Source organism: Pocillopora verrucosa, chromosome 13, assembly GCF_036669915.1.
Source record: "Pocillopora verrucosa isolate sample1 chromosome 13, ASM3666991v2, whole genome shotgun sequence".
Lineage (NCBI taxonomy): Eukaryota > Metazoa > Cnidaria > Anthozoa > Scleractinia > Pocilloporidae > Pocillopora > Pocillopora verrucosa.
In genome coordinates, this window is record NC_089324.1 from 3,358,298 (window position 1) to 3,381,506 (window position 23,209).

Consider the following 23,209-nt stretch of genomic DNA (forward strand, 5'->3'; position numbering starts at 1 on the left):
TCTAGAAAAACAAACATTATGTCATTTCAACATTTCTTTCAGTATGTGCGTATCATTTTCATTATCTCTGTTTTAATAAGATAATATCAATCTTCCTCTCCATTCATCATTTCTACAAATAATTTACAATTTCATTAAATTCTATACAAACTTTTCGTTACATAAATTATAGATTCAATTACAAATACCGTCAACAAGGGAACATGTAGCCCCTCCCTTCCCCTGAAGTATGCAAGTATATTTGTCTAAGAATGATCGTCTATGGAAAAAAGCGTTCGTATCTTGATCTGCTGTATCCTCTAATTCCAGAACGTATCCCAGCAATTGCAGGTACAGTTAGAAGCGAATGTAAGAGGGATTTGTGTAAGATGGATGCCGTCCAATCAGTTCCCAGCATTCCGAGCATCAGCAAAGAAGTCCGTTATTCAGAACCGGACTATTTCTCAACTGGGAACCATAATAAAGCACCTATGGGAGGCTTCCGTGAATCATGCACCATAGTAAAATGAGGACAACATGGCGGTATCTTAAACGTGTTCACTTCCAAGCACGGTCCATTATTTTGAAATCACCACTAAAGTATTTGAACAAGGCTTTGATGAGAGGTACACGTCTACAATGGCCCCTTAGTCAAGGTCACTTCCAAGCCCTGTCCATTTATCAGGGACCATAAGAAAGTATCTGTGCATGGCCTCAGTGAATCGTGTCCTGTACAACTCCGGGGACACTACTGTAGGCATTCTTCCTTGGCCTCCAAGAATGCCGCTGGCTTTTACGTACATCTCCAACTTCTTATCCCAAGTGAATGTTCGAATAAAATCTGCAGAACAGAAAAGTGCATGAAAAAGATCTCCATTTTCACGCACAACTTGTCGTGCATGTTACGTGAGCATGATGTAAAGAAAAGCTGAGTCGAACGGAATTCCATTAATTGTATCGAATTGACTGAGAAGCCGAACTTCGCGTAGACCTGATTCACAGAATTAGATAAGGCTTAAGTAGAGTACGGCGTCTGCACCGGGCCTAAGTAGAGCTGTTAATAAGAGTCTGCAGTCGACCAATACTGCCGGCTAGTCTGCCATTTTGAACCGGCTACTTTCATGTCATTTAACTAGGATTGCCGAAGAAAAATCGTACAATTGAAATGCTATCGAAGAAAATTGTACAGCAGCCATTACGCAGTTTTGAGTGGGATTAGATACAAAATTTACCAAATGGGTGAACAGGGTCCACGTTCCGAATTCTTTCGAGGGTTGCGTGTAAGCTTTGTGGAGCGCTTTGGACATTTTAAATGAATAGTTCTCCGTCTTACTCGAAATCTGAAGAAAGTAAATGACGTTCACATTGGCCTTGCTTGTCTTCTACTTTCATCCGCTTTGACAACCCTGCCTAATGTTGTCCCTTTTTAAGAAGCTCTGCCTGACTCACCTATGATTCCGGTGACCAGTTCAGACCGGGCTTCGTCTATGCCTACCAACAGTGAATAATCCATCACCATCTGCTGAGCAAGGAACTCGGTGTCGTTGTGAATAGCACGTGAGAGAATGGCTTTGGAATGCGGGCGGATAAATATCGGGCACTCACGGATCACTGGAACAGAAAAAGGAGTTGAAATTAATTTCTGTATAATTAAACAGGGTGTTGTTTGTCAACGACTCGTGGAAAATCCCCAGTGACAAACAGAAATTCTGCAGATACTAGAAATGTTTCTAAGTGGAAAGGGCAGAACGCATGCGAAAAAGAAAAACGCGCGAAACAAACTGTTAGTAGTTAGCACGAGAAATATTCCTCCAGCGAGTAACCGCGGAGAAGAAGGCAGGCGCGGGAAGAATACAGTACTCTGTCAGAGCCTAAAAGTCCAAATAGAAACTAACGTGATTTACAAGGGGTTACAACTAGTTAAACGGTAAAATTTACCACAAAAACCCATAAAAAGAATCGATTCAGTCCTCTTTGACTCACTTTCAAGCAGGTACTCGTGCAGTAATACATCGTTCTTCATCCCGGAAGTCTGAACGTACCGGCTTCTCATGGAACCTTTTAAATCGAAAGTCTGAAGAAATAAAGCATTAGGCGTCAAGTTTCAGATAGAAAACTTGAATTAATGCTTGCGACCAGTTAAGACTTATTGTCGCAAAAAGGCAACTTTGAAAGAGTTCGAGCTTAGAGATCTAAGATCCCACCGAATTGTGAAAAATTTGCGCAAATAAAAAAAAAAAGGAAAAGAAGAAAAAAGACCATTATTGTAAATTACATGTCGTAGATTTTTCTATTTTATTGGTAAGATACTCCAGTTTCATACCTTGTCGATTTTGCGGTCGTAAAACAAATTTTCCATAACAAGCACATCCTGTCTCATCGTAGCACCTGTCTGTGAGTTCTTGTAACCAATCCTGTATATCCCCAGGATCTTTGCCAACAAGGTCGGTCGCTATCAAGAAAACAAGAAAACAATATAAATCCATTTTCTGATGCTATGCGAAGGAAATTTACTACCAGAGTGCAAAGTATGAAGTGCAAGTAAAGTCATCGTGTTGGGTAACCCCATCATCGCTTTTTAAAGGCAGAGGTCTGCACATGAACAGAGTAACTCATTCTGCGAGAGCGCAGACTGGGCTCTATCGTAGTTTTACTCACCCCCCCCCCCAGGATATGATGCTACTCAAGCACAATACCTCACCCCCCCTTCTTTCGGTATTTCGTTGGTACCCATCTACACCTCTGAGTAGAGAGAGGCATTGTGGGAGCAAATAATCTTCTCCATGGACATAATGTAGCGACTCCATTTAGGCCTCGAGTCCGGATCCCACAACGTTACCACTGCCCCACCACGTCCCCCTACCACAACGTTACCACTGCCCCACCACGTTCCCGTACCATACCTGTTCATCTAGAGCTTTATTGATGTAGCAGAAGTAGTGTGGTGCAAACTCCAGAAAACACTGCAACTCCAGTCTTGACATCTGCTTCATGACAAACCGGTCATCTGTAAAGTTATCGTTGACACATTACCGATGAATTCGCAATTGTGTGGAGAAGGATCTCAATTTTCTTTCTTTAAACCTTATTTTCGACTCATCTTCCTTAGTGCAATGTTGCACTTCGTTTTCTGTGTTTGAGCAAGGTTGAATGAGAGACGAGGGTTAATGAAGCCAACGGCAGTTCAGATGCCAGATCTATTTCTTCTTGAAAAGCGGTCATTTTGTGAACGTTACAAATAAGCGTTAAAACATCGAATATCCGACTCGAAATAAATCGTCAGGAAATAAAAATAAAATCCAACGTGACCGCTGCGGATAGTCGGAAATATCTAATCTAAATTAGTAGATTTCTTTTTTCTGTGTATCCATTTAGTTTCTCACCGAATGACTTGAAAAAGGCAGATCCGGATTTTCCACCACGTGCTCCCCATGAAACTGAATGCTGCAGGGAACGGATGTACCTAGAGGATATAATGTGCAAAAAACTGTCTGCACTGGAATACCTTTCAGTTGCAAGGGAGGGGAGAATGTGGGTAATTTTCACCATACTCTAAGCTTCGATGATCGTCTAGCAATTTTGGCAAAAAAAAAAAATGGCTGTAAGCAGGAAAATATCAACCAAAACCGTAACCCTTTACACCCTAATATTAGTATTCATATTCTCCACACTGATCTCTCCACATTTCCTGTGCTACTAACAAGGAGAATTTGTTTGACAATCTTTAGCTTCTTAAATTGGTGATCATTTCCATTATTCTCATGACCTTAACATTCAATTCAAGGGTGATACTGTAAGAAGAAATTAGACGCCAGTCCTTTTTAGGCGTTGGCTAATATCTTGCAGAATACACACAAAATATCGGCAATTTTACCAAGACAATTGCAATCGTGCAGCTCTCATACTTTGCACTCAAAGAAATTTGTCTTGCTACTTTGTTTAATAATAAAAACAAAAGGGCAGTTTCCTCCTGCGCAAGGTGCCACACGAATCAGCTTCAGCAATGGTGCAGGTATCAATGAGGTCAAGGAAATGCAGCCGACTAAAGTTAAAATGTTAAAAAAATACAACCAAGAAAATAAACGACGAAGGAAAAAAACATCAACGTTATTAACTTACTTCTCCTCGCCGTCAGGAAAGATCCTCTTTCGCAGAGATCTGAATTGCTCCGCGTAATAGATACTGCAGTAAAATCGGCAAGTACTGTCAGCAAACTCTGAAATTAAAACAAAGATGAGCTTTCAGTATCCCCGATAAAGGCATACGTTTGTTCAGTCAAAAAAGTCTAAACCAAATAGTCTCGGGAAAAATGAGTGGAAAAAGTTGAAACAGTCACACGACCTGCCCTCGCTTTCTTTTGCATGACCCGTCAAGTAAAGATAGCGTAACGCTCTCAAGCATTCATTTAAGCTCTGAAACAAGGCTCTCCCTGTAAAACAAACGTGCAAACAAACGAGCAAAACTTTCTTACGGTGCTTAACATGAAAATCCACAACTGGGTAAGCATCCTTCCTTTGAAAGCCAAACTGCAAGAGTCCTACCGAGAAAGACAAAAGATCACAAACATCAAATGAAACTAGAAAAACGTCACTATCGGTCAACTCTTCCTCAATTGTGTTTCCATTGCATTTCACGGGGAGGTTCTTAAGAGCAAATCTCGACGACTTAAGTAGTCCATATTCCTCTTTTTTAATCAATATTGTTCCCAGGCTTCTTCTTTTTCCCCCTTTTTCGAACAAGATACAGTCAGAGTATCTTCTTTCAGCTTCCTCGCCTTTGGAGAATATTTCTTGGCACCTAACTAACAAGCCTCTTCCCCCTCCCCAAGAACATCGAAATACTTTTATGGCACCCAGCCGTCTCACTCGTTGACGAAAAAAAAATCTTGTTCATTCTTACCGATGTCATCTTGTGCCGGAATGTCTGGCGGCGCGTTATTCTCCACCTTCTTTGCGTCGTCCTTGGGACAAGGGGCGTTGTTCTTCCCTTTTGTAAACACAACTCTCTCCACTTTTCGGTGTTTAGCATGTTGGGTGGTCTGTGGCTCAGGCTCTGCGTGGAATTCTTGACTTTTGCTCATGAATTCTAACTTTTCTTTGGCAACAGAAGGCGTTTCCCCTTCTTCTCCCACTGCCAATCTCGTTTCGGGATTCACAATGTCTAAATGCACATAACCTGAGCGAAAGAGTGCTTTAGTTAGCGAAGCTGTGGGGCCTCAGACGTAGATCGAAACTGCTCTTACTGGTGTCTGCCTGCTTGTTGTCATCAGTCAAGTTAGGACAGTCTGAAGTCCAGATTAATGCATGTAAATGGGGAGATCCTCTCATCTGAAATTCTATACATAATGCATAATAAACTATTTTGCTAATTGGATTCGCTTTGCTAACTAACACTTCATTGAAAAATGTCTCCACTCTATATTGAAAGTGCTTAGCTACTATAACAGGATTTGTATTCAGAATTTGGCACCTTTCATTGTAAGACAATGCATCAAGTTCCTCATTTGTCATCTTTTTCCCTTGCATTTTGGCAATGATTTGGAACAGTTCTGGCCATCTAAGATCAGCACATGATAGCCTCATAAACCATGTTGGAATACCAAGTTGTTTCACCATAGCAACTACCTCATACATAAATTTTTGCCAGTAAGGTGGAGTACCTGGAATTTATCTCAAAAATAAATAAGCTTGGTCTTGAGAAATTAGATTTTGTAAGCCTTATGGACTGGATCTTAATTGAGCAGCAGTGACAGAATGACCAGGAACCTTTTTTAATGCAATATTGATGCTGTCTGAAACTTTTTTCTGCTCAATTATAAATTGTGCAAAGAAAAGATACTCTGGGTTTCTAGCAAATTTTCCACTATAATGTAGGAGTCATGCATTAAAGTACTTTACTGGTGATAACATAATTTCATGTTCAGCTGTGTACCCATATCTTCCCTTAGGAAACAACACTGGGAAAGCTAGTTCTTCACATTGTTTATCAGTCATGAATGAAACAGGGTGTTTGTTCTCTCCTGGTGCAATGCTATAAATTTCATTTCCTGATGACTGCTCATTATTATTATCTACCATCACAGGATAGGTAGGGATAATGGATTGCAAGCATGTTTGATTGATTGGCATTCTATGCTCATTTAAAGGGTCTTCAATTTCTTCATTATTATCATTTAAGTCATTTAAGTCATTAATTTGATTTTGGAATGAAGATTTTTCCTGGTTTACTGGTATTGAATCTTCAGTGTCTTCTACACAATCATCTGTTACTGAATTGTTTGTAGAACCTGTTGCTTCATTTACTGTTATAGAATTATCTGTCTCATGCAGTACAGTCAGATTTGTATCAATATTATTAACATCAATTTGTATGTCTTTTTCAATGTATTATTTGCCTTAAGCCATTGCAAGGCTTGTAAGACAAAGTGAGGCCTTACTGCTTGAAAGTATACATGACCTCTGAATTGTAACTTTCTTTTGAGTTTTAAAAGGATTATACCAGATCTCTCAGGAGGGCGTGTAAAAGACTACTTGTCTGATCACATTCAACCAGTACATTACAAATTGCACCTTTTACTTTCCTCTGTTGACCTTTGGGCATAACAATAATCTTTACAAATACTATTCTCTGAGCTATTAGTGTCTGCTCTAGTTTTTCAAGAGAGACAAGCTCAACTGGTGTATCATCAACATACTTGTTGTTTATCACAGCTTGACAAGGAACGTTACCTTGTTTAACTTTTGAGTTACATGTGTTACAAATATACTCCTTACCATCAAATGAAGTCTGAATGCTAAAATAGTGTTGATTGGAGTATTTAGTACTTAAGAAGTTTTTAACTGATTTCTTATACAGCATTCTGTTGCATACACAGCATACATAATAAGGACCTTCTCTGATTTTCTCTTTGAATTCTTTAATGCAGACATCAATAGTTGGGATTGTCTCACTCTCATGCTGTAGTCTAACTTTGTATCCTATTTTTTTTAGAACTTATCTGTTGCAGTCTTTTCTTTTTTGGAGCAGATTCCATGTTGTCATAATTACATTTTTTTCTGTGCTTTTCCATGATGTGTTTGATTTGATGAAGGTCCATGTTAGATGTGCAAGACAAAAATTGCATTTCATAGTGAACAATATCTGTTTTTAGTTTCTTTGTAACAATGTTAGAAATAACTTGTATGAATGGTGGTATACCACTTATTTTTATTTGTTGTATTGCAGGTTCACAAGTATCTTCATAGGTCAATAAGGAGAACATGTACTTTGCTCTGACTGTTTGTTGAAAAATACAAGTAATACAGTAACTTGCAAGCCACAATAAGAACCCTGTATTTCCACTTTAGTTGTTGAAAATTAAGTTTTTCAACTTGTTTTTTGTATTGTTCAAACTAGTAGATAACATCCCATAGCTTTGAGCTTTAAGTTGAACTGATATCTCAACTCCACAAATATCAAGACTCTTGTATAAATCTGCCATTTTTAGACACCTCTTGATGCCCATGTTACGATATAATTTATTTCCTTGGTCAGCTAGGCAACAAAGGGTTTTGGAATTTTAATAACTACAAGACTTCGCCACTGAGTAACACTGATTGCATAAAGCCCCACACCCCACAACAGAACATTGTTTGCAAGAGTAGTTGTGTTCTTCTCTCAAATTGTTCACTCTAGTTACTTCATATGTACTAATCTGCAATCCTCTAAGTTCATAACTGTCACTGAGGGAGTCTATAGTCTGGAAATACTGTACTAAGCCCTGAATAGATGGTACTTCTAATAGTACACATGTACCTGAGGGATGGCTTCTACCATATTCGTCTCTTGCATGAGAGTAAAATATCTTATAATTCCCATTATCAGTATGATGGATACTGACACCGATACATTCTATTATCAGAATAAATGAAGAGTAATTTTGTGATAAGAGTGATTCAAAAGCCCTGTCTATAGACATACTGTACTGATATCCCTCAATTATTGAATTACAATGATGTAGATTACCAGTGTAGCTTTCACTATAATTAAGCTGGTAGTTTTCCTCAGATAAAGTAATCATTGACGGTAATTCAGTTTGCATTAAATATACCTGCCCTGTACATTGTGACAGTGTTGAATGCAATTGATTACCCATCTCCAAAATTTGTATTAGGTTATCACAGGTATGTATTCCTTTTATCTTATTATAAATCAAAGCAATCAAACTCATAGCAACACATTGTTTTCCAGCATTTTCACCAAAGTACATAATATCACCTCGACTATATGGTGCCTTGATTGTTAGAGTAGGATCAATACCATATAGGAGGCCCAGGATTTGTTTCAATGTCATTACACAGATTCAGTGTAGCACAATGACCTCTGTGGCTCGCATTCTTTTACACACTTAATAATGTATTACAGCAATACAAAGATAGATATTTGCCCAAAGACTCTCGAGAACGCGACGATTTTCGATTCAGTGTTGACCGTGTAGAATGCCATTTTTTTCTCATCTTTTGTACAAACTTGATATTGTCATCTCCTTGTTCTAAGTCTGCATTTGACATAGCGATACATTTTTGACAAGACAGGAATGTCTTTAAGAATTCGCCTGCACACTAACTTCTTTATTTGTTTGTTTTTACGAGAGAACTTTTCTAGTTTTCATACAGGTATTCTGTTGGACTCACGATCGAATCGTCTTCGCACATGGTAATCACCATTGTTAATATTACAACGATTAACAAACATCGCATAACGAGACCTAAATTCTTTTGCATATTTTATTTATTTTGCAACATCATTTTGTTGTATACACAACGCTGATTCGCCACACTTCTGTTCTCTACATGGCGCTACATTGTCCAATACATCATCACATTCATTTGACACCACTTCGTTTGGTACCAAACAAACATTCCTGCTCAACAATACGCAGATATAATATACGCACAAAAGCGACAAAACTAATGGAACAAATGGAAAAAATAACAGCTGATAATGTACTCTGTTTGAACAAAAACATAACAAATGTAAGCTTAATAATCACGATAGAGGTCACATAAATATAACAATTACGTTATCCTCACTCTGATGAAAGTCCAACAAGGCATCTTTGTCGTCGTTTCCTAGAGTTTGATAACGAGGCACCTTGTCTTTATCAGCAAATTTTCTTCGGTCATTCTGTCCACATTTTCTGTTCACTGATAACTCATTTGATTTCTGGTTTGATTCTGGTGAGACCTTCGCTAAATAATATGATTCTTTTGCTATTTTGAGTTCACGGAACGACCCGTTTCGAAATATACGCTCATTACACAAGTCATCTTTTAGAGTGGGTCTACCGCGAACGGTGTTTGGGTCTGTATGCTTGAGCGTAGAAAAGGTGACACCATTCGCCAAGATATTCTACAAATCCGCCATGTTCAACATGATGGTAAGAATGTTGCGCCTTCATTACGTGTTTGCGGTATTCCCCATTGCACGTGACGAGGCTTTGTGGAGAAATCCCAATAAACCTATAGTCGGTCGCCCGACTAAAAACACATGGATATCAAAACGTTGCTTCACAATCTTCGCGAGGAAGTTTCGTGCCCAGTGTGTACCAACGTGTACACTGATCCAAAGCACCTTCCATGTCTACACACGTTTTGTCTGCACTGCTTGAAACACTGGCACACAACAAGCCATGGCCGAGACACAATCAGATGCCCAAAGTGTCAAGCTATTAGCAGAGTACCTGAAAGTGGCGATTTGAAAGATCTTCCCACCAGCTTTTATCTGAACGGCTTGATAGACTTGTTAGCAATTAAAGAGTGCAAAACCAGCCAAGTACGATGTGGAAATTGCGACAAGAAAAGCCCCGAGAGTTCTTATTGTTTTCACTGCTACGTGTTTTGGTGTGACGAGTGCATCATTGGACACAACATCATTCGCAGCTATAAAGATCATCGTGTCCTGGCGCTCAAAGACTTTCAAGACAAGGACTACGAAGATGTGATGAAACGACCTACTTTCTGTCCTAAGGAAGATCATAACAAAGAAGAGCTAAAGTATTTTTGCAAAGACTGTGAAACGCCAGTTTGTCAAATTTGTGTCACAATAGAGCATGGTGGTCATAAGATAAAGTTAATCAAAGAAGAAGCCGAGAGACAAAAGACTGAGATTAAGTCTTTCATAGAAAAACAGCGACACAATTTACAAGCAAAGATGGATGCCATAAGCCGACTTGATGAAAAATGTGTCAAACTGATACAACAAGGCGAAGATGTGAAGAGAGAGATTCAAACATTTGTTGACAATTTAATTGCTGTCATTGAAGCAAACAAGAAAAACATATTCGCAGAGGTGGAGAATGAAACAAGCAAGTCGATTGAAAGCATAACAAGACGAAAGACCGAGATTGAGCGTCAAATGACGGCCATAAAATCATCTCTGGAGAAGGCTGAGAAACTTTTCACCCGAAGTACAAACGCTGAAATCGTCCAACTGAAGAAATTATTAGACGCCATCTTTGAAGGAGTTCATCAAGCTGAGCCATCCGACTGTGACCCCGAACTTGTGGCTCATTTTGTCTTCGTGGAAAATTATAAGTTGTTCAACACTGTCAAAACCGAACTGATTGGAACTTTGAAAAAAGGAACAAAGGCAAGTCAGTGTGTCGTTGATGGCAAAGGACTGGAGGAAGGAATTGCTCTCCGTGAAGCTCACTTTACTTTGACAACAATGTACACCGAAGGAAGACAGTGTTACAATGAAGGTGACCATGTAACGGTGGAGATCAGGGACGAACAAGGACGAGAATGCACGTCAGAAATACAAATAAATGACTGTAAAGATGGACTCTATCAGGTCAGATATTGTCCCAGAGATCCAGGAAAATGTCAAGTGGCTGTAAAGGTAAACGGAGAACATGTCCGTGACAGTCCTTTTGCTGTGCAGGTAACACCATTTCAGTTTAAACCTGTACTTTCTTTCGGGAAAGTGGGCTCGTCCGAAGGAATGTTTAGTTTTCCATGGGGGGTAGCAGTAAATGCTAAGGATGAGATAGCTGTAACTGATCGCGACAACCACAGAGTCCAAATATTTAACTGTGAAGGGAATTACTTAAGATCGTTCGGTCGGCGTGGTACCAGAAAAGGAGAATTTAACTCTCCCTCCGGAATAACATATTATAATAATGAGCATATTTTCGTAGCAGACTCTAGGAACAATAGAATCCAGATTTTTAGTGGGAAGGGTGATTACGTGGGATCCTTTGGTGGGACAGGAAGCCTTGATAGTCAGCTCAGTTGTCCCCGTGGTTTATCAGTAGGCAGTAATGGGAATATCATTGTCACTGAATCAGTTAACAGGCCGATTAAGATCTTTTCTCCTGATGGCAATTTTCTAACGAAGATAGAAGAGCATGGCAATTTTACTCTTCCTTTCCACTGTATTCAATATGAAAGATATCTCATAGTGTCAGACTATGGTGAACATAGTATCAAAGTGTTCAGCAGGAAAGGAAAGTTTCAGTACAAGTTTGGAACGAAGGGTAGAGGGGATGGGGAGTTTAATAATCCCAGTAATTTGTTGGTGAACAAATCAGGTCATTTGATGGTCTGTGACGAAAATAACCACAGAATACAAGTATTTGAACTGAATGGAAAGTTTCTCGGCAAGTTTGGAAAAAAGGGTGGCAATTTAGGAGAGTTCAATAATCCAACCGCCTTAGCAGTTCTTAGAAATGGCCACATTGTTGTCTCTGACTCTTTAAACAATCGTATACAGATAATGGAATAGACTTGTTCACATTTGGAGTTTTTTGCCAAACAAAAATCAAACAATACATAATTTAGAGTTCAATATACGTTATAGTTCAATAGTTATGAATTACAGGGAGGGGAGGGAGGGGAGGGGTGAATAGTGGTTCAGAAATTAATTTTAAATTCTGCCTCCTTTCAACCCGAACATTAAGTGGTGGTTTTGCAAAAATAGGAAGAGACTAACCAAGACTATTAATCAGTCTTAGAGAGAAGGTAGTGGGCTGGAATAATCAACTGTTTTTGTAGCATCAAACAGCATTCTTAGGAATGAAAGTGGAGGTGCACATTTTGTTAGTCTGAATGAAATTCAAGTTTTTCAAGTTTAAGCAAAGATTATTGAGAAGCACTTAGTATTGGTTACAGTTTAAGTGTCTGTTTAAATGATATTACACGGTAGTTAAATGAAAGTATAATGCATTAATGACTGTTTATTAATTTTGAAACAATTATTGTCTTTTGCATATTCTAATTGTAGTAAACGGATTTACAACCGTGCTAATTGTAAGATGTACTTTCTCATTAGGAAATTAAGCTCAGCTGAAAATCTACTGCTAGAGTTCGAATCGATGAAAACTAATTTAGACTTTAATACTATTAAGAACTTTCAGCTGGTTATACACGAAATAGTTCAACGGTCATAGGAATTTATGTACCATTCTTTACAAAGACTTTTTGTGTCATTAAAAAAGTTACGAGTTATGTCAGAGCTGGCTCGATGATTTGACTCTGATCTGTGATGATTATTGATAATTAATAAGAGACGAACTTTTATCATCAGCTAGCTTGAAGAGGAAAAAAACATGGTAAAGGGAAGCTAGAAATGAAATTACGTAAATTACAGTATCAGGGTAGGAAACAAATACAGTGCACAGATAAAAGGGGTATTTTTCTTAGGATAAAGTATCGTCCTGTAGAGCATCTTAAGCCCTCTCCCATCAGCACGTGTCACGTTAAACACTTCGAGGTATTTAATACTCTGGCGAGATTTTGGAACCAGAGTTAGGTTCGACGAGATTCTAAAAGTGTTAATTACGACGTATAATGACTAATTTTTTACCAAATGAAACACTAGTATAGCAGTAAGAAACGAAGAAAAAACTGTCGATAAAAAATCTTGTCAGTTTTCAACGATTACCTACTCTAGAGGTAAATCTTGTGAGAAGGCATTGACATTAAAGTGGGCGAGTCTACGAGTCTGATCAGGTCACGCAAGGAGTTCCGCGCTTCTTCATTCCGTTTCACAGGCAATGGATCCATAATAATGACATGTCTTTTATTTAAACCCGTAGCACTCGCAAATCCACTGTAATTAAAACAGAAAAAGAGACTTATCCAGGATGACGCTTCCACGTAAAAAGGAAACCACTTACATTCGAAACATTGCACTACGTTTCTTTGTTCACTGTTTTAGTTATGGCTCGCTGCTCGAGAGGGCAACGTGGATATAATCCAGTGAAATGCAAAGCCCAATTAGCTAAATTCTCTTCAATGAAGTTTGCGTTAGTGAAGCTCCTACTCTCTCAGAAGCCACATGATAAGGAGAACTAAATAACAAATGTCAGCTAAGTAGCACTTCATAAGAAATCAGTCTTCTTAAACAAACAAAGCCAAGTTTCAGTGTTAGCAGATACACAGTCTTAAATTTCCTCCTCGCATCAACACATGAACAAACTTCTGTCAGAAGGTCAAGTTATCTTTATTCACTCTCTTAATAAGGCTGATTTATTTTAGGCCTTTGCTAAATCAACTCTTCTTCTCTACTCATTCTCAGAATGAGTTTATGAATGTCTCTCTCTAGTGATCTTTGATATCTTCAAGTTTTTCGTAAAATGTTTCAGCCAAATAAAGAACTGAGTGAAAAATCACTTCACATTCCTTAGAATCAGGAATCTAAGACAAAATTATAATTTAAATGTTATTAGGATTAACAACGTTTCATGATTGGTTTATACACAAACCGTGCTGTCAAAACAAATAACTTATTCCCAGAATAGCTAAAACAAGAAAGTCACCAGGCCTCATTGTCTCAAGTTCAATTCCGAGACTCTCGAAAAGTCGCTTGATCGAGCGTATGTTCAGTTCTTAGTGAAAAACACATGGATATCAAAACTTTGCTTCACAATCTTCGCGAGGAAGTTTCGTGCCCAGTGTGTACTAACGTGTACACAGATCCAAAGCACCTTCCATGTCTACACACGTTTTGTCTGCACTGCTTGAAACACTGGCACACAACAAGCCATGGCCGAGACACAATCAGATGCCCAAAGTGTCAAGCTATTAGCAGAGTGCCTGAAAGTGGCGATTTGAAAGATCTTCCTACCAGCTTTTATCTGAACGGCTTGATTGATGTGCTAGCAATTAAAGAGTGCAAAACCAGCCGAGTACGATGTGGAAATTGCGACAAGAAAAGCGCCGAGAGTTGTTATTGTTTTAATTGTTGCGTGTTTTGGTGTGAGAAGTGCATCATTGGACACAACATCATTCGCAACAATAAAGATCATCGTGTTCTGGCGCTCAAAGACTTTCAAGACAAGGACTATGAAGATGTGATGAAACGACCTGCTTTCTGTCCTAAGGAAGTTCATAACAAAGAAGAGCTAAAGTATTTTTGCAAAGACTGTGAAACGCCAGTTTGCCAAATTTGTGTCACAATAGAGCATGGTGGTCATAATATAAAGTTAATCAAAGAGGAAGCCGAGAGACAAAAGACTGAATTAAAGTCTTTCATTGAAAAACAGCGACACAATTTACAAGCAAAGATAAATGCCGTAAGCCGACTTGATGAAGACTGTGCCACACTGATACAACAAGGCGAAGACGTGAAGAGAGAGATTCAAACATTTGTTGACAATTTAATTGCAGTCATTGAAGCTAAAAAGAAAAACATATTCGAAGAGGTGGCGAAAGAAACAAGCAAGTCGATTGAAAGTATAACAAGGCGAAAGACCGAGATCGAGCGTCAAATGACGGCCATAAAATCATCTCTGGAGAAGGCTGAGAAACTTTTAACCCGAAGTTCAAACGCTGAATTCGAAATCGTTCAACTAAAGAAATCATTAGACACCATCTTTGAAGGAGTTCATCCAATCGAGCCAACCGACTGTGACCCCAAATTTGTGGCTCATTTTGTCTTCGTGGAAAATTATAAGTTATTTAACACTCAAAACCAAATAAATTGGAATTTTGAAAAAACCAACAAAAGCAGGTTATTGTAATATTGAAGGCAAAGGACTGGAGGAAGGAATTGCTTTCCGTGAAGCTCACTTTACCTTGACAACAAAGGACACCGAAGGAAGACAGTGTTACGATGAACGTGACCATGTAACGGTGGAGATCAGGAACGAACAGGGACGAGAATGCACGTCAGAAATACAAATAAATGACTGTAAAGATGGACTCTATCAAGTCAAGTATAGTCCCAGAGATCCAGGAAAATGTCAAGTGACTGTAAACTGTATTACACAGTTCCCTGTATAAGATCATGCTGTTTTAGAAGTAACTTTTAGGAAGAGTTAAGACCACTTTTTATGCTCTGTATTTGTTCGTGACTCACTTCGCTGGGAAGAAAAAATTAAAGTAATGCAGGAGACAGTTTTCATTACTGCTTTGTCTTAAGCTAAGGGGAATATGTCATTAACTTTTATGTACGAAGACAAAGGCTTTTATGTAAATCATCAGTGTGGCCTGCAGATTTCAGTAGTAGAAAACATAATACAGTAATCAGAGTGTGTTTATCTGTTTTGTAAGAGTTGTCTTTTTTGGAAATTCCAATATTGTAGTGAATAGATTTACAACCTTGCTAATTGTAAGATATTCCACTACTTTTTCATGAGATAAGTTTCCACCCTTATAAAGTATAGTTTCTGAGAATAACTTAATTTTTTTCCAAATTTTATTTTTTTTTTAACCGCCCGCGAGCCTGAAAATAATGTTTAAAAAACACGAAACGGAATTAACAGACAAAACTATACAAACAAGACCTATCAACTAGTGACAAATTGATATGCAACGTGACTGTTCGTGACACAATTCTACACTTCCCTTTTAGAAGCCACATAACAAAGAGGAATGAAAAATCCCAGCATAATAGTACTTCACCAAAAAAATTAGTCTTCGTATACAATAAAAGCCAAGTTCAGTGTCAGCAGATTTCTCTTTGTGAAAGACAAGAATAAACGTCTGGAAGAAGGACAAGTTATCTTTTTTTCCTCTCTTTGTAAGATTTATTTTAAGCTTTCCTTTAACAAATTGCTTGGTTTACGGCTACAAAGTCTTATCAAGAGTCATCGTAACCATAAACCCAGGGCTTCTCTTCTCTTTCGTAGAATTCGTGAAGTTAAAAGTCCACGGTTATCTCTTCTAAGTGATCTTTAAAAATTTCTTCAAGTTTTTCGTGACATGTTCCAGCCGAGTAAAGAATGGTGAGCGGGTCAGTTTCACATTCCTGAGAACTAGGAATACAAGGAATCGTTCTATAGGTGCCAGCTCAAATTCAGTCTCAAATTTCCCTCTTGCGTCAAAACATGAATAAACGTCTTTAACGGGGTCAAGTCATCTTTCTTCACTCTCTTTGTCAGATTTATTTTAGGCTTTCCTTTTCTCTTAAACAGGTTTCTGGGTGTACAGATGTATTGACTCTTCAAGTGTCATTGCAGCCATAAACCCAGGACTTATAATCTTTTTCACAGTGGAAGTCTATCGTGTCTCCTTCTTGTGATAATAATACCTTCTCATTTCTCGTGACAGTTCCAGCTGAAGAACGGCGGGCAAGTCACTTTTATTTTTCAGATAACCAGGAATCCAAGGAATCCTTGATTAAAGTGTTTCTTGTATCATGAAAGTTCTGTGATTGCTTTATTCACAAACCGGCTGTCAAAACAACTAATTAATTCTTCCAAATGAATCATGTTCAGGAGTTTAATTTCCGACAATGTTTCGCTATATTGACAGAGATAAACACTTTTTTGTGGGTTCTGTGTGTGGTATAAACCGAAAGAAATTCACCTCAGTGCCGGTGAAAGTGGTGGATATCAACCTCCACTTCCATGAACAATTTTCAATGAGCCAAGATAAGACAAGTTATAATATACGGGTGGAAGGAAATTAGGCCAGAAACGAAATCTGATATTGTTTTCCTTTCAGTCTGAACACCTGCAGTGTTAAAAAAACCAAATAAAAAACAAAAAACAAAAATCAATTTGGAATGACCGAAACGAGACTATTCATTAATCACAGGGGGAGGGTAGAGGGCCAAGAAAGTTATTTCTATCAGTGGCATTTGTTCTCAAACAATTAACATAAACGAAAAAGAAAAGTGACGCGGGGGAAAATTTACGGTTCAACTTTATCTATTGAGGAATATGTCAATAACTATTTTATAACCAGCCAAAGGCTTTTGGTAAATGTACAAAGTCTTGAGGAGAGTCTAATGTTTAATAAACCTCATATCCATTTTGAAATCACTGGTGACCCTTTTAATCTTATTGGCTCTCATTGGTGCAAGTTATTCACGAATTGCACCATTTTATGCTCTAAATAGCACTTTTTTTCCAGCTAATGAGACAGTTTTACTAAAAAACATAACAACCAATCAGATTTCAAGGCTTGTTTAAAGGAACCCATCACATTGCAGGAAAATGAAAGAATTATTTTTTTTTATAAATTAAAACCAGCTCAATACTGGATCAATAAAATATTAGTTCAGACTTAAAAATCCTGTATTTTAGCAACTGAATTTTGCAATTTCAAAATGGATGCAATAAAGTAATAATTGAACTTGATTTCGTGCAATTTTGGTCTCAAATCATACTTGTGACTTCAAATCAAACTCGCGCTGCGCATTCATTTTGAAATCACGCGCATCACTTCAGACCAAATTGCACTCCACTCAGTTCAATTACCTTTATCAATCAGACTATATTAATCAGTTTTGCAGGAATTCTCTTTCTATTCTTTTCCAACTGTATCGTATTTAAATTAGAAAAACGTGTTCTTGTAGTTTTCATACCAGAATTTTGCGCCACAGCCTGGGCGACCTACTTGATTGAGGTCGAATCCACCTTAAAGTAGGCTGTTGTACATGAAAGAGTCAAATATCACAAGACTTCATGTGTTATTTTCCTTTCTTGCAACTTTTGTGTTATTATAGTAGCTATGAGTTGTCAGAGCTGACTCGATTATTTGACTTTGATTTAAGATAATGGTTAATAATCAATGAAAGATGAGCTTTTCACCATCAGTTACCTTGAAGAGAAAAGTTTGGAATATTGGAAAATGAATAAATCTAACTTCAAAACAAGTCTAACTTAAAAACAAGAGTTTTGCTAGAGTTTGCACACCACGTGCTTGAAAGTTCTAATTTCTGATTAAACTGTAATAAAAATAAGTGCGTGAGAGTCTACGTAATTGATAAGGTCACGCGAGGAGCCACGTGAGGCGTGTTCTGCGTTTCTTCCTCCCGTTTCTCGGGCTACTGATCTAAGCTCTAAAAGCTTTTAAAACATTTTCTATTTTCTGAGACCGCAGCTCCGGAAGGTACCGCGTTAATAGAACAGTAAAGACTTTTCCAGGATTATGCTTCCACCCAAAAAAGCAGTCTCATATTTAAAAAGTGCAACCATTTTGCAATGACTCTTTTTAAAGTCATTATATTGCCGCTGTCAACTCAGGGTTTCTCCTCTCTTTCGCAGATGAAGTCCATAAATTTCTTCTCTTATTATCAAGTTTTTGTAACACGTTCCAGTAGGACAAAAAAAAAGCATGCGAGTGATACAAATTTCCTTTAGAACGTTTCCACCCTTTCAAAGGGGAATATTAGTAGCACTCCATTGTGAATAAGCAGTCGCCTCTTTATACGAAACCTCCAGTGGTGAAACAAGTTATCATTAAATTATCAAAAAATGATCTAAAAAGTTAAAGATCGTTGGCATGATAGGAAAATAAGTATTAAGTGGGAGAAAAAAAATCGAAAACGATTATCGCCTGTTTTAAGAGGAACTCTTAGAGCGCTGAAATGTTGGATGTGTGACGTCACGCTCGGTGGGTGTGTGCGAGTCTGATCAGGTCACGAGTGGGGCCATGCGAGGTGTGTTTACGAGTTTCTTTCTCTTATTATGCTATAGATTCAGGTTTAAAAATATAATTTATTTAAGACGGTAGCACAATCAAATCTACTGTCAATAAAGGACAGAGGAAACTTTCCCAGGAGAATGCTAACTGAGACTCTTCAATACCCTCCTTGGTGAGGTGTCCATTCGTTGTGTCCTTCCAGTGATCTTCTCGTTTTTCGTGACATGTTCAAGCCGAAGAACGGCGGGCAAATCACTTTTACATTTCAGAGAGCCAGGAATGCAAGGAGTCCTTGGTTAAAGTGTGTCTTATATTAAGAAAGTTTTCTGATTGGCTTATACACAAAACCTGTTGTCATAACAAATAATTTATTCCAAAAATAGCTAAAAAAAAAAATAGAGCCACGAGGCTTCATTGTTTCGAGTTCAATTCCGAGAAAAGCTGATTAGTTCGAGCGTATGATCAGTTCTTAATAGAAAACACATGGATATCAAAACGTTGCTTCGCAATCTTCGCGAGGAAGTTTCGTGCCCAGTGTGTACTAACGTGTACACCGATCCGAAGCACCTTCCATGTCTACACACGTTTTGTCTGCACTGCTTGAAACACTGGCACACAACAAGCCATGGCCGAGACACAATCAGATGCCCGAAGTGTCAAGCTATTAGCAGAGTGCCTGAAAGTGGCGATTTGAAAGATCTTCCCACCAGTTTTTATCTGAACGGCTTGATTGATGTGTTAGCAATTAAAGGGTGCAAAACAAGCCAAGTACGATGTGGAAATTGCGACAAGAAAAGCGCCGAGAGTTCCTATTGTTTTCACTGTTGCGTGTTTTGGTGTGACGAGTGCATCATTGGACACAACATCATTCGCAGCAATAAAGATCATCGTGTTCTGGCGCTCAAAGACTTTCAAGACAAGGACTATGAAGATGTGATGAAACGACCTGCTTTCTGTCCTAAGGAAGATCATAACAAAGAAGAGCTAAAGTACTTTTGCAAAGACTGTGAAATGCCACTTTGCCAAATATGTGTGACATTGGATCATGGAGGTCATAATATGAAGTTAATCAAAGAAGAAGCGGAGACACAAAAGACTGAAATGAAGTCTTTTATTGAAAAACAGCGACACAATTTACGAGCAAAGATGAATGCCGTGAGCCGACTTGATGGAGAATGTGCCACACTGATACAACAAGGCGAAGATGTGAAGAGAGAGATTCAAACATTTGTTGACAATTTAATTGCAGCCATTGAAGCAAACAAGAAAAACATATTCGCAGAGGTGGAAAAAGAAACATACAAGTCGATTGAAAGCATAATAAGGCGAAAGACCGAGATCGAGCATCAAATGACGGCCATAAAATCATCTCTGGAGAAGGCTGACAAACTTTTAACCCGAAGTACAAACGCTGAAATCGTTCAACTCAAGAAATCATCAGACACCATCTTTGAAGGAGTTCATCAAATCGAGTCAACCGACTGTGACCCCGAACTTATGGCTCATTTTGTCTTCGTGGAAAATTATAAGTTGTTCAACACTGTCAAAACTGAACTAATTGGAACTTTGAAAAAACCAACAAAAGCAGGTCAGTGTGATATTGAAGGCAAAGGACTGGAGGAAGGAATTGCTCTCCGTGAAGCTCACTTTACCTTGACAACAAAGGACACCGAAGGAAGACAGTGTTACAATGAACGTGACCATGTAACGGTGGAGATCAGGGACGAACAAGGACGAGAATGCACGTCAGAAATACAAATAAATGACTGTAAAGATGGACTCTATCAAGTCAGGTATTGTCCCAGAGATCCAGGAAAATGTCGAGTGACTGTAAAGGTAAACGGGGAACATGTCCGTAACAGTCCTTTTGCTGTGCAGGTAACACCATTTCAGTTTAAACCTGTACTTTCCTTCGGGAAAGAGGGCTCGTCTGAGGGAATGTTTCGGTTTCCTTGGGGGGCAGCAGTAAATGCAGTAAATGCAAAGGATGAGATAGTTGTTGTTGATAGTTACAACCATAGAGTCCAAATTTTTAACAGTGTAGGAAATTACTTAAGATCGTTCGGTCTGTCTGCTACCAAAGAGGGAGAAGTTAGATTCCTTGTCGGAATAACATATCATAATAATGGGAATATTTTCGTGGCAGACAATGGGAACAGTAGAATCCATATTTTCAAAGGGAAGGGTGAGTACGTGGGATTCTTTGGTGGGAGAGGAAGCCTTGATAGTCAGCTCAGTAGTCCGTGTGGTTTATCGGTAGACAGTGATGGGAATATCATTGTCGCTGATTCAGGTAACAGGCTGATTAAGATATTTTCTCCTGATGGCAATTTTCTAACGAAGATAGGAGAGCAGGGATTTTTTACTTTTCCTGTCCATTGTATTCAATATGAAAGATATCTCATAGTGTCAGACGACCGTGAACATTGTATCAAAGTGTTTGACAGGAAAGGAAACTTTCAGTACAAGTTTGGAAAGAAGGGTGGAGGGGACGGGGAGTTAAATAGTCCCAATGGTTTGTTGGTGAACAAATCAGGTCACTTGATGGTCTGTGACGAAAATAACCACAGAATACAAGTATTTGAGCTGAATGGAAAGTTTCTCGGCAAGTTTGGAATAGAGGGTGGCAATTTAGGAGAGTTCAATAATCCAGCCTCTTTAGCAGTTCTCAGCAATGGCCAAATTGTTGTTTGTGACGCCTTGAACCATCGTATACAGATACTGGAATAAACTTGTTCATATTATTTTGTACTATCGCGCCGAACCAAAATCAGTGAATTAATTTTGAGTTCAACCATCGAATGAAAAATTTTGGAGATTCTACTTATTCTCTGAATGACCTTCTTTGTTATTCTCAACCTTAACAAATAGTAATTATTCCGAGAGTAACTAGGTTTAGCCAAGATAAGACTTTTCGTGATTTACAGGGAGGGAAGTGGGCTTAAAATATTAAAATTCGTTTTCTTTTACACCAGAAAATCTGCAGTAATTTAACGACAAAAATAGGACTTAGACTATATATTAATTACACGACAAGCGCAGTGGTCCGGAAACATTCATTCAATCAGTAGCATATTATATCAAACAGATAGGGGGGGAGGTGAACATATACATTTCAAGTGTAACTGATATTACACAGTTCCCTGTAAAAGATCATGCTGTTATTAGAAGTAAGTTTTAGGGAGAGTTAAGCCCACTTTGTGCTTCTTTTTTGTTCGTAACTCACTTGGTTGGGAAAGGAAAAACCAAAGTACTGCAGAAGACAGTTTTCAGTTCTGCCTTGTCTTAAGCTAAGGGGAATATGTCCTTAACGTTTATATAAGAAGACAAAGGCTTTTTTGTAAATCATCGGCGAGGCCTGCAGATTCCAATAGCATGAAACATAATACAGTAATCAGAGTATGTTTATCAGTTTTGTAAGAAGTGTCTTTTTTGCACATTCCAATTGTAGTCAATAGAGTACAACCTTGCTTATTGTAAGATGTTCCACTACTTTTTCATGAGATAAGTTTTCACCCTGGTATAGATTACCTACTTAATAGAGGTCAAATCCAACAAAACTTATTCCGACTCGCAATTGAGAACTTTCAACAAGTTATTGTATATGATTCATTGAACTATTTCGTATATATTTTCATAACACTTGATGTAACATCTTTTCGAGTCTTTATGTATTATTAAAGAAGTTATGAGTTACGTCAGATCTAATTTGATGACTTGAATTTAAGATAGTGATTAACAATCTAAGGTTACTGTCAACAAAATAGGGTACGTTCCGGAAAAATCGTCCTAAGCGCGCAACTATAAAAGAAACCACGGAAAGCTATATAACACTATAAAGCTTATACAGTGTAGATTCTGAGAATAACTAGGTTTTTTTTCTACTTTTTTATTTTTTTTAGGTGCGCGAGAGCCTTTAAACAAAAAACTTACGGTATTTACTTTACTGAATTACCAGTCTCCACGTTACCGCCGACCTCCAAAAAAACTGGACATTATCATTCAGCAGATAATGGGCTAACAAATGGTTTGAGGCTTTTTCGTTGTCCCTAATGGTTCCTTAGAAGATCTAATTTGAAGTTGGAAAATATTTCGGTTGTTTTCACGCTCCAGGACGTCACGAAAGACTGAATATTTCGAATTTCATAAAAGCCTCATACCCTTAAGAGCGTGGGCAATTTTCATGAAAATCGTACAAATCTACACATCCCATAAATTGGTTTAAGAAGAGGTTACTCTTTAAAAAACAAACCTCGAGTATTTGGCCTCTAAAGAAATTCGCAGTTTTCGCACCTCATTTAGGTGCATGCCCATGCAGTCGTGCCGCCGACCAATAAAACGCAACATCGAACCCTTGCCAAGTCTCGTGGAGA

General features: G+C 38.3%; 4 protein-coding genes across 4 annotated transcripts; 3 read left to right on the forward strand and 1 right to left on the reverse strand.

The window, feature by feature from the left end:
- Window positions 1–52: 52 nt before the first annotated feature.
- LOC131768377 (1-phosphatidylinositol 3-phosphate 5-kinase-like) lies at window positions 53–5,243 on the reverse strand. The gene is made up of 9 exons (XM_059084118.2): window positions 4,879–5,243; window positions 4,451–4,516; window positions 4,099–4,195; window positions 3,363–3,442; window positions 2,883–2,986; window positions 2,303–2,431; window positions 1,963–2,053; window positions 1,429–1,590; window positions 53–820 (listed from the first exon to the last, which is right to left on the reverse strand). Exons 1-9 carry the CDS (start codon window positions 5,057–5,059, stop codon window positions 627–629), a joined length of 1,104 nt encoding a protein of 367 aa, XP_058940101.2. The 5' UTR covers window positions 5,060–5,243; the 3' UTR covers window positions 53–626.
- A 4,253-nt stretch (window positions 5,244–9,496) lies between these two features.
- LOC131768400 (E3 ubiquitin-protein ligase TRIM71-like) lies at window positions 9,497–11,825 on the forward strand. Its single transcript, XM_059084136.2, has one exon. It carries the CDS (start codon window positions 9,508–9,510, stop codon window positions 11,743–11,745), a length of 2,238 nt encoding a protein of 745 aa, XP_058940119.2. The 5' UTR covers window positions 9,497–9,507; the 3' UTR covers window positions 11,746–11,825.
- Window positions 11,826–13,822: 1,997 nt separating this feature from the next.
- Window positions 13,823–15,878, forward strand: LOC136277758 (E3 ubiquitin-protein ligase TRIM56-like). Its single transcript, XM_066160421.1, has one exon. It carries the CDS (start codon window positions 13,865–13,867, stop codon window positions 14,981–14,983), a length of 1,119 nt encoding a protein of 372 aa, XP_066016518.1. The 5' UTR covers window positions 13,823–13,864; the 3' UTR covers window positions 14,984–15,878.
- A 3,380-nt stretch (window positions 15,879–19,258) lies between these two features.
- Window positions 19,259–22,492, forward strand: LOC131768366 (E3 ubiquitin-protein ligase TRIM71-like). Its single transcript, XM_059084104.2, has one exon. It carries the CDS (start codon window positions 19,320–19,322, stop codon window positions 21,564–21,566), a length of 2,247 nt encoding a protein of 748 aa, XP_058940087.2. The 5' UTR covers window positions 19,259–19,319; the 3' UTR covers window positions 21,567–22,492.
- Window positions 22,493–23,209: the final 717 nt, after the last annotated feature.

Bases quoted from the DNA above. Each gene is read 5' to 3' on its own strand.
- LOC131768377 (XM_059084118.2), bottom strand. From the start codon at position 5,059: ATGAGCAAAAGTCAAGAATTCCACGCAGAGCCTGAGCCACAGACCACC. The intron at 4,517-4,878 runs GTAAGAATGAAC...CTTTCTCGGTAG, and splicing joins TCCGGCACAAGATGACATCG to GACTCTTGCAGTTTGGCTTT. The intron at 2,987-3,362 runs GTGAGAAACTAA...ATAACTTTACAG, and splicing joins TGCCTTTTTCAAGTCATTCG to ATGACCGGTTTGTCATGAAG.
- LOC131768366 (XM_059084104.2), top strand. From the start codon at position 19,320: ATGGATATCAAAACGTTGCTTCGCAATCTTCGCGAGGAAGTTTCGTGC.
- LOC131768400 (XM_059084136.2), top strand. From the start codon at position 9,508: ATGGATATCAAAACGTTGCTTCACAATCTTCGCGAGGAAGTTTCGTGC.
- LOC136277758 (XM_066160421.1), top strand. From the start codon at position 13,865: ATGGATATCAAAACTTTGCTTCACAATCTTCGCGAGGAAGTTTCGTGC.